The sequence below is a fragment of the Olea europaea genome, chromosome 4 (assembly GCF_002742605.1).
Source record: "Olea europaea var. sylvestris chromosome 4, O_europaea_v1, whole genome shotgun sequence".
NCBI lineage: Eukaryota > Viridiplantae > Streptophyta > Magnoliopsida > Lamiales > Oleaceae > Olea > Olea europaea.
In genome coordinates, this window is record NC_036240.1 from 20,616,084 (window position 1) to 20,626,396 (window position 10,313).

Genomic DNA, 10,313 nt, shown 5'->3' on the forward strand with positions numbered 1-10,313 from the left:
TAAACAACTTTGATCATGAAAGATTAAGCCCTCATTTTTTTTAAATTTATTTTTTAAAATTCATTTACAACCACATTCTTCCAAAAATCACTATTACAAAATTCATTTTTCCCAAAAAAATAAGACATAAATTGGAGTTAATTGTTCCAATTGTCTCTAAACTTAGATCCATGTTTTTGATTGGTCACTGAAATTTAAAATATTGAGTTTTGGTCACTGAACTTAAGTCAATGTCTTCAACTGCTCGCTGAACTTAGGTCCATGTCTTAGATTGCTTACTGAAATTTAAAATGTCGAGTTTTAGTTACTGAACTTTGAAATATGTCGTACGTTACTCATTAGCGTAACTGTTGAACTTTGAAAAATATTGAGTTTACAATAAGTAATGTACAATATTTTTCAAAGTTCTGTGAGTAATGTACAATATTTTTTAAAATTCAGGAAATAATGCACAACATTTTTCAAAGTTCAGTTGTCAAAAATCAACATTTTAAACTTCAGTGAGCAATCGAAGATATGAACCTAAGTTCAGTGACCAAAACTCGACATCTTAAATTTCAATAATCAATCAAAGATATGAATCTAAGTTCAGTAACCATTGAAATAATTAACTCCACAAATTGGGGCTTTATGTTCAATAACTCAATTAGGAATGGATTTAGGGTAATGTATCGTATGAGTTCATATCATATCTAATCTCGTAATTCGTAGTCCAGTCATCAAGGGAAGAACTCTTGAACTTTTCAATTACATCGCACACAAAGGTACCTCAAAATTTTATTCTCGTGCAAATTATATTTCAATCAACTAAATGTCTTGAGGTTAATGTCCATGTAACAGACAATTTATTAAACATGAAATACAGTAAATTAATACTCCAACTTTTATATTAGATGGATAAAAATTCATACATCTTTCACTTTTGAGCAAACATTTTAAAAAAGACTGAAAGTGTGCTATACATACTACATTACCTAAAATCAGTCTTTCCAAACCAATGAACCACCTAGACGCTAGTGTCAATTTCAATCTGTGACCCCCCCCCCACCACCCCCCACAGAGTAGGAATTGACAATATGAATTTACAAACTTTTAGCTTCTTGTTTTTCTTTGTAAACGAGTTTGGCATAAGCCGAGAAGAAGATGTACTCTTTCTCTCCTCTTCTTTTATTATATAGAAAAATAACGTGTACATATATGAAAACTAAAATATACCAAATAATGCTCTTGCCTAATATGCATTATTCGTAATTGATTTTCTTCCTTAACACCCCTCGTTAAGCTAGAGTATATACATTATATAAGTTCAGTTTGGAACGTAGAACTCTCGACCGATTACTGTTCAACGACTTTGTAAACATATCAGCAAGTTGATCTCCGATATTTACAAATGGTGTACATATATCACCATATATTATCTTGTTCCAAACAAAGTGATAATCAACTTCAATATGCTTAGTCGTTTCATGAAAGACTAGAGAGCTCGAGGAGGTGAGGCCACCAACTTCATGCCCCATACCAGTCATCATCTTCGTCTTGAGATCCTAAAAAACAAACAATGAGGGATAAAATGTTACAGAGCATTGAAGAGACGTGGTAATTTGACTAATAGACAATAAACTAGAGAAAAAGTCAGGAACATAAAGTACAGCCGACAGATTAGTATTAAGACTAGGACAACTATTGCCCAAGCCCGCAACACTAATTTGGGAACCGTTAGCAAGAGTGATACATGTGGGAGAAGTAACTGGATGATAATCAAGAAGAGAAGTAGAAGAACCAGTCATGTGTTCAGTTGCACTGGAATCGATAATCCATGGATTGTGAGATGATAACAATAGATAGTGAGAAAATACAATAATTGACTAAGCGAGTGTGACCGTAGAAGTTGAAGCAACTTGTTTATGAGCTAAGAACTTAGCATACTCATCCCATGATGCAAATAAGAGATCAGATCCTTGTATTGAGCTGGAGTTAGTTACCGATCTAGACACTGGGTAATGATTTTTATTAAACGAGACCCGATTGACAGAACCAGATAGGGATGGATGTGGGTTGGGTTGGGTCGATTTTTTTCCAACCCAAACCCAACCTAACATGATTGGTTTGAACGAAAATCAACACAACCCAACCTAATTATTGATTTAAATCCAACCCAACACAAACCAATCAAGTTTGGATCGGTTTGGTTTGGGTAAGTCAATTTGGGCTTCGGCCCAATTAAAGTTGGATCCAGTTTATTTGTTAAATTTGGATAATTTTTAAGAGTTGAAAATTATTTGAAAACCTCCTTTTTTTAAACACATATATAAGGAATTCTTTCCAAAAATAATGTATAACTAAGTTTAAAAAAATTTACGAAGCATTTTCTTTTTTACAATTTTTTGAAATTCATTCATTTCATCATCATGTTTTTAATTTTTTCTTTATCGTCAAATAACATTGCAGTTGTATATAGTGTTCATGTGAATCGGTCTATGTGAAGAAAATGGACGTTTATAAATTATAAGTCATTCTCTTATCTTTACTATTGTGTCTATTTAAATTTTTTTCCATCATAAATATTAATTTTCTAATTCATCAGGTTTGGTTGGGTTTTAATACATAACCCAAGACCCCAACCTAACCTCAAATTCAATTTTCCAACTCAACCCAACTCAATTGAACTTAAAAAATCAACCCAAACCTATCGGTTTGATTTGGGTTGGTTAGGCTGAGCGGTTTGGGTTGGGTTCTGCCCAGCCTTAGAATCGGATGGTTTGACATGTAAGTCCCAACAATAATCAATGGAGGGATCAATACGACTATAATGAGTACATTTTTTAGGCTCGTGATTTCTTGAACGACCACGACCTCTAGTGTCTCATCTACCCTGAGAGCTAAAACCATCTCGATCTTGTCCACTCCGATCGCCACGTCTACCCCATGATGACTAATTTGAGCAACATTTGCAAAACGATCGCTAGGAGTACTATTGATAGAGTAGAGTGCTGAGTACGAGAAAATATCTTCGCAAGACTGGGAAGCTCTTTTCCAGTAATATCTATGCCTAAACTACTTCAAATTCTGAAGGAAAGCTGATAAGAAATTTAACAACATAAATGTCTTTCCTTTGTTTTTTCATAACTTTCAAATCAAGATAGAGAGGTTGATGAACATTTCTCTCTTGACACACGGCCAAAAGCTTATTGCAATATTCAACGAGACTAGAGGAGTCATTGTAAAGTTCAAGTTATTGTTTACATGTCTCATAAATCTGAGTAACGTTTCCAGTACTAGAATGAATATGTTTCAGGTGTTTCCAAATTTGCTTAGTCATAGACATAAAGGGATGAAGACCCAATATGGGGCTCAATATTGTTGATCACAAGGCCAATGATGACGTTATCCTCTTGATCCTATCGATCATTGAGAGTAGAATTAGTCTTTGCAAAATCACTATATGAAGATTTAGTAGACGACTTGTCTAGGATCAAGTGGAAAAGTAAACCTTTACCTCGTAAAAAAAACTTCCACACAACGATCCCATTAAGTGTAATTTCTTTCTTTCAAATTTTCAGGAGTCATGGATCCAGTCAAACTGAACATATCCATATTGGATGATGTGATATTATCCACGACAAGACTAATCAAAGTAAATCGTAAATCCAATAACAGGTAATCACAAATAGGCGCGCAGTCTGGGTGACCAACCAAATAATAATAAATGAGACACGGAAGGAATCCCAAACCACGTGACTTGCCTACAAATTAATAGTTGGAGCCCAAAGAAATAAAATCACAAGTAAGCCCAACAAAATTACTAGAGCCCAAGAGTATCTTGGTAACCACAGCCCAATTAATCAGCTTCAATCAATCAGTCCTTAATTAACCAAGTCCAAAATCAAGACGACACCACAAAAGTGCAATTCGACAACTAAAATCGGTACCTCACCAACGATCGAAACTACAACCATCGACTCAATCGAAACACAACATAAATGTCTTTCCTTTGTTTTTTCATAACTTTCAAATCAAGATAGAGAGGTTGATGAACATTTCTCTCTTGACACACGGCCAAAAGCTTATTGTAATATTCAACGAGACTAGAGGAGTCATTGTAAAGTTCAAGTTATTGTTTACATGTCTCATAAATCTGAGTAACGTTTCCAGTACTAGAATGAATATGTTTCAGGTGTTTCCAAATTTGCTTAGTCATAGACATAAAGGGATGAAGACCCAATATGGGGCTCAATTTTATTGATCACAAGGCCAATGATGACGTTATCCTCTTGATCCTATCGATCATTGAGAGTAGAATTAGTCTTTGCAAAATCACTATATGAAGATTTAGTAGACGACTTGTCTAGGATCAAGTAGAAAAGTAAACCTTTACCTCGTAAAAAAAACTTCCACACAACGATCCCATTAAGTGTAATTTCTTTCTTTCAAATTTTCAGGAGTCATGGATCCAGTCAAATTGAACATATCCATATTGGATGATGTGATATTATCCACGACAAGACTAATCAAAGTAAATCGTAAATCCAATAACAGGTAATCACAAATAGGCGCGCAGTCTGGGTGACCAACCAAATAATAATAAATGAGACACGGAAGGAATCCCAAACCACGTGACTTGCCTACAAATTAATAGTTGGAGCCCAAAGAAATAAAATCACAAGTAAGCCCAACAAAATTACTAGAGCCCAAGAGTATCTTGGTAACCACAGCCCAATTAATCAGCTTCAATCAATCAGTCCTTAATTAACCAAGTCCAAAATCAAGACGACACCACAAAAGTGCAATTCGACAACTAAAATCGGTACCTCACCAACGATCGAAACTACAACCATCGACTCAATCGAAACTGCAACCACCGACGGTCTGCACGCAACACATGATCGCTACTACCACCTACAGTTTCGACAACCACCGTCTGCTGCCACACATGACGCAACAGGTCATCAACAATCTTAGGTTTGACCCTTAATCAACCTTGCCAATCTCATCTGGGAAACAAACAGTCGGTTTGGATGGTGAGGTGGCTTTTAGTGGAGGAAAGGGGAAAGAAAGAGAAGAAACGGAGAAGTGGTAGGAAATACCAAACCCTAAAAGAATTGCTCAGATACCATGTAAACAAGTTTGGCATAAGCCGAGAGGAAGATACAATTATTTTATTATATAGAAAAATAACGTGTACATAAATGAAAATTGATTGAACTGTAACCGAAACTGATTCAATGTGCAAGAGTACTTCTCACAACAAGTCTTGTCTTGTATTCAATTTGCAATTTAGCCAAGCCCACCCGACTCAAAACTTTCCAGGAATTTTAAGTCCAAAAGGTGGCAAATTAGCAGCCATGGACATAAGAAAACAGCAGGACTGGTGACAACCAAAAAGAAAACAACGTAGTCAAGGGAGTAAGACACAGTTCCACAGTTAATTGGTAGACGCCTGACTCTCATAACCATATGGGTTCTTGCTCGCCCAGTTCCACTGGTCTCTGCACATCTCATTGATGCCATATTTTGCCCTGCAAACACAAGGAATTCTGTCAGAAAAGTGAATGTTGTAGAGCATTACACTGTCATCTGTCGAAAGGTTCAACCGGGATAGAGCTGGCTATTAAAATATTTAGTTTTATATATGTATAAAGCATATAAAATGTATAAATATAAAGTTAAATTTACATCAGAAACAACCGTGGTCCAAAGCTTTACTAAATTGTTATCTATATAGCAACTTTCAAGTCTGTCCAATATTATGGACAACAGCAGTGGAAGGTAAGCAGTATGGGTGATGGGGACTAGATACCACTACTATGAACAAGATTTTAACTAATTTGTTACTGTCCAACATTGATCAGTACTGTGTACTTGAAGAAATAATTTTGCATAGTTTACGTTGCAGTGAGTTAAATACTTACTTCCAGTTCAACTCGTGCTCAGCTTTATCTGTTGAAGCATATACAACCTCAGCATCACCAGGTCGTCGACCAGCCATCACCAGAGGGATTTTCTACACAAGAAGGACAAAAGGTTATGATTACCCTGAACTAGGGGTAAGCAATGCATAATTAAATGCTAACCAACATATGTAAAGCAACTACTACGATAAGAATTATACCTTTCCAGATGCCTTCTCAAATGCAGCTACCATTTCCAAGACTGATGTACCCTTCCCTGTCCCCAGATTGTATACCTCACAGCCTGCAGTCCACATATTTCATTGAAATCAAGCCAGTGGAAAATCAGCATTAGATACAAAGCAAGCAGAGTAGATAATTAATTCAATATATATTAAAAAGAAAAAGAAAAAGAAAGAAAAAGAAACGTTGTCAAGGTAACAAATTACTTTGTGAACCGTAATTCAACAAACATAAACAGCAGAAAGGATTCAGTATTTGAGGCAGGGAACATTGGTTTCAAATGACTAAGTAATAAATTACAACTGTACACAGTTTCAAACGAGTAAAAATATATTACAGCTGTCTCTATCGTGATGTTCAAAATAGCAAACTTATGGGGTACGGAATGGGAAATGAAGTATTTAAGTTCAAAACTAGAAATTACGAAGCCATAAGAATATTTGGAAAAAAGGTTAATGCATCTGATAAAAACCCTTGTGCTATCTCAACCCACTCACACAAATCATCAAATCATTCCGCCATGTATGCTATTAACTTCCCAATGTCAAAACTTTAGATCAGACAATATATATACACTTAACAGGCCCATACAAGTAAAATGGGAAAAGGCTGATATAAAGCCTACATCATGTAGAACAATCTCACATATCTTCAGATAAAAATCAAAATAAGCCAGTCTAGTAACACAATGACGTAATAAGAAAAAAAGACACTTGAGTGAGATCAGGATTCACAGTAAGATATTTTCTAGTTAGAGTAAGATGAGTTGAGTTATAGCAAGATGTTTTTTAGTGTACTTCGTGAACATAAGAAATTCTTTGCACAAATGGAGAAGACAAACTGAATCAGCTTGTAAATGATGATGTAATAAGAAAAAGGAACACTTGAGACGTGTCAAAGACGTGTGAAAAATCATTATCTAGGATGCAATTGTACCACAAAATCCTGTTTGACTGTGACTTTAATTACAGTAATCACCTGCATCACGATTCCTTCATCTCCTAGTAAAAACCTCAAGCCCAGAGATGTTCACTCAGATTACTGCTCAGATTTGAAGTAAACAATTTTATTGAGAGAATTACGGGCAGGAGCTGGTTCTCGAAACTTGAATCAGGAAATGAACTTGTTTGAAGTACACAATGTAGTAGGCATTACAACTAAACTGAAACAAGTCTGGCATTGGATTTTGAATGTGCAAATTCCTTTGACAAACCCCTTACACATGCTTTCCTCAATTTCCCATCCTTAAACCAAAAAAAAGGGGTTTGGAATCCTTCCCCTATTTATTTTATGCATTTCGATCTCTATTTGGACCACTTCAAACAAAATGAGAAAAAAGGGTCAATCAATAGCATAACTCCCCAGCAACAATCCCCAATGCCATACACCAGTGTTAAAGAACAATTATATGTCTATAAATAAAAGGTACTCAACAAAAAGTTTATCAACTCATGTAGAGAGGTCATAAAAGTAAATTCAATATCACAGAAGATTGTTGAGCAGAAATGGCTTATGAAATAAGAGGTAAAGAAGACCTCTACATTCTCTAAGCCCATACCTATTGAAGGATCAGATAGCTTGCTCAAAGCAGCAATATGGCCATCTGCTAAATCCACAACATGGATATAATCACGTACCTGAAAACATGAAAACCATTAATAAATATTGGTGCATCAAGAACAAGAAAGCTAACTGCGTTTTTAAGTCCAATCCTTTTGGCCTCCTTTGTCACACTCCAAAAGGAGTCCAAGATGATCTTAGGCTCAAAAGTCTAAACACAACCTATCCTGAAATACGGATGGATTTTATAAAGTAAACCAGATAACAGTAGCTTACTTTACATTATATGGGATGTTTGTTTCCCATTTTTGTAAAAATGAGAATGAAAAATATAGTCGCTATAAGTCCTATATAAGAAATATAAATTCAAATTTGATGATTTGATGTGATAAATAACGGTCATATTTTTCATTTTAATGGGGAAAAAATGGGAAACAAACATGACATAATATTATTTTCTTTCCTTTTTTGTTTTTTTTTTTTGTTTTTTGGGCCCAAATAGAGAATAATGGAGGTAGGTGGAAGCAGCAAACTATACTTACTATGAACCAAAAGATTGAGAATAGTTGAACTCGGGCACAGGCACATACAGGATATACTAAATTACATGTTTACCAAATGAAGAAAAATGGGCAGCAATTGAATGCCAATAACAATGACCAAACAGAAAAATAATCAACTACAAATATGGTCACCATCCAATGCTGACCAAAATAGCTTACCCCTGTGCCATCTTTAGTTGCATAGTCAGATCCAAAAACTGTCAGAGCAGGTCTCCTGCCAACAGCTACTTGTTGCACAAATGGCATGAGATTATTTGGAATTCCACGTGGATCTTCACCAATATAGCCACTAGGATGTGCACCAACTGGATTGAAGTACCTCAACAATATGATTTTCCATTCAGAGTCGGAGCTATACATATCGCGACATATTTCTTCAATGAAAAGCTGGAAAAATCCATATCGTTAGGTGAACTCCCATAAGAGAAATTTGATAACACCTAACACGAGGGAACCAGAGGAAAGAAAAAGAGGAACATACACACAGAGGCAGGAGGTTATAAATGTCACTAGTGTAGGCTCTGTTAGGGGGACTAAGCCCTAATCCTAATCCCGGAGGAAATAATGAACGAAACATAAAACAAAAATGCAGGTTTACCCCCAATATGAAAGCTATGTCCACTTGCCACTATAGATTTTCACTATAATGAAGAAGGAGAATTACAAGGTTTTCCTCACTCTCTCTGCCCACCTCTCTATTTTTTCTCTTACATGTAGAGAACATCTCAAATTCCTATTCATAATCTAGGAAACTATGGCAATCTAATACAAGAATATGAATTTAAATATATCCTTATAGCAAGTCAACCCATGGTCGAGCAGATAAGAGATCAGTATAATTAAGCTACACACATACCATTGGGCCCTTTATGTGTTCCCATTTCATAATTTTAAGAGAAAGAATAAATAAAAAAATATACACCTGTTTCTTACTAAAATACATGCTAACATCATCTGTCTCTTCAGATTAGCTGCATTCTGAAGCATGAATGAAAAATTGACTCTAAGAATACCTTTGTTCGTCCATAGGGATTCATAGCACTTGTGGGAAATTCCTCTGTGCAAGGTACAACTTTTGGCCAACCATAAACAGTAGCTGATGATGAAAATACAAGCTGCAATGTTCACAATAACCGAGATCAGAGAAGAACAGAAAATGTAATTGAAAATATATTATGAGAGACAGCAAAGGGGGAAGATCAGTACTTTTTTACATCCATGTGCAGCCATAACTTCTAGAAGAACAATTGTTCCAATGAGGTTATTATTATAATACAGCAAAGGTTTCTGGACACTTTCTCCAACAGCTTTTAAACCGGCAAAATGAATAACAGCATCAAACCTTTATTGAATGTGAAATTGACAAGAAGAAAATGTCAGAGTGGTGACGGAGGGTCCGATATGAACAAAAATCATTCACCAATAATTATTAAATACCCCGTGTATGGAAAAGGCATTCTTTTCCATCCTAATACTGATATCATATCCAATCACTGTCGAGTGCAAAAGTCGGCTGTGAATAAATTTCTAGGTTTGAAAATTGGAATTCTCGAAGATAGTAGAAAACAAAAATTGTCCCGAAATAAATCAAAGAAAATACATGGACATGCACCTAATTTTAATTTAGGATATCAGTGAAGAAAACCCGTTTCTCATATTACAGGAAGGGAAGAAAATCTGCAAAAACAGGTACGGGAAAACTTTAGAATTTTGAAGACCTTTTTGACTAGATGTTAAAGAAAGACTGAAGAAAATAAGTTTTATTTTACCAGTCCTTTCCTCAATAATATCCATGTTTCAAACGAACTGACTGGACATATCAATCCAGAAATCTTTCTTACTCAAATCTTCAATGACCAGTTTTTGAGGGTTAAAATGAATAATCCACAGAACACCAGTCACTAGTCAGACTTACTTTTGAGAAGCAAAAAGCTTTTCAAGCGCGGGCTTATCACGAAGATCCATCTGCAATCACACCCAAAAAATCATATACACAAAACTTGGAAATCATCACAATCAACATTAATTTACAATGAGATAAAGAAAGGCATAATTTCGA

The 10,313-nt window shown here is 35.3% G+C and overlaps 1 protein-coding gene across 1 annotated transcript; it reads right to left on the reverse strand.

Annotated features, from left to right (window-relative positions):
- Positions 1-5,132: 5,132 nt before the first annotated feature.
- LOC111393987 (UDP-glucose 4-epimerase GEPI48) lies at positions 5,133-10,313 on the reverse strand. Its single transcript, XM_023019780.1, has 8 exons — positions 10,170-10,313; positions 9,461-9,596; positions 9,268-9,369; positions 8,414-8,641; positions 7,690-7,768; positions 6,110-6,192; positions 5,910-6,001; positions 5,133-5,516 (listed from the first exon to the last, which is right to left on the reverse strand). Exons 1-8 carry the CDS (start codon positions 10,217-10,219, stop codon positions 5,423-5,425), a joined length of 864 nt encoding a protein of 287 aa, XP_022875548.1. The 5' UTR covers positions 10,220-10,313; the 3' UTR covers positions 5,133-5,422.

Excerpts from the sequence above, each read along its gene's own strand:
- LOC111393987 (XM_023019780.1), bottom strand. The coding sequence starts at position 10,219 with ATGGATCTTCGTGATAAGCCCGCGCTTGAAAAGCTTTTTGCTTCTCAA. Across the intron at positions 9,597-10,169 it reads AAGCTTTTTGCTTCTCAAAA|GTTTGATGCTGTTATTCATT; the intron begins GTAAGTCTGACT and ends CATTCAATAAAG. Across the intron at positions 7,769-8,413 it reads CAACTAAAGATGGCACAGGG|GTACGTGATTATATCCATGT; the intron begins GTAAGCTATTTT and ends TCATGTTTTCAG.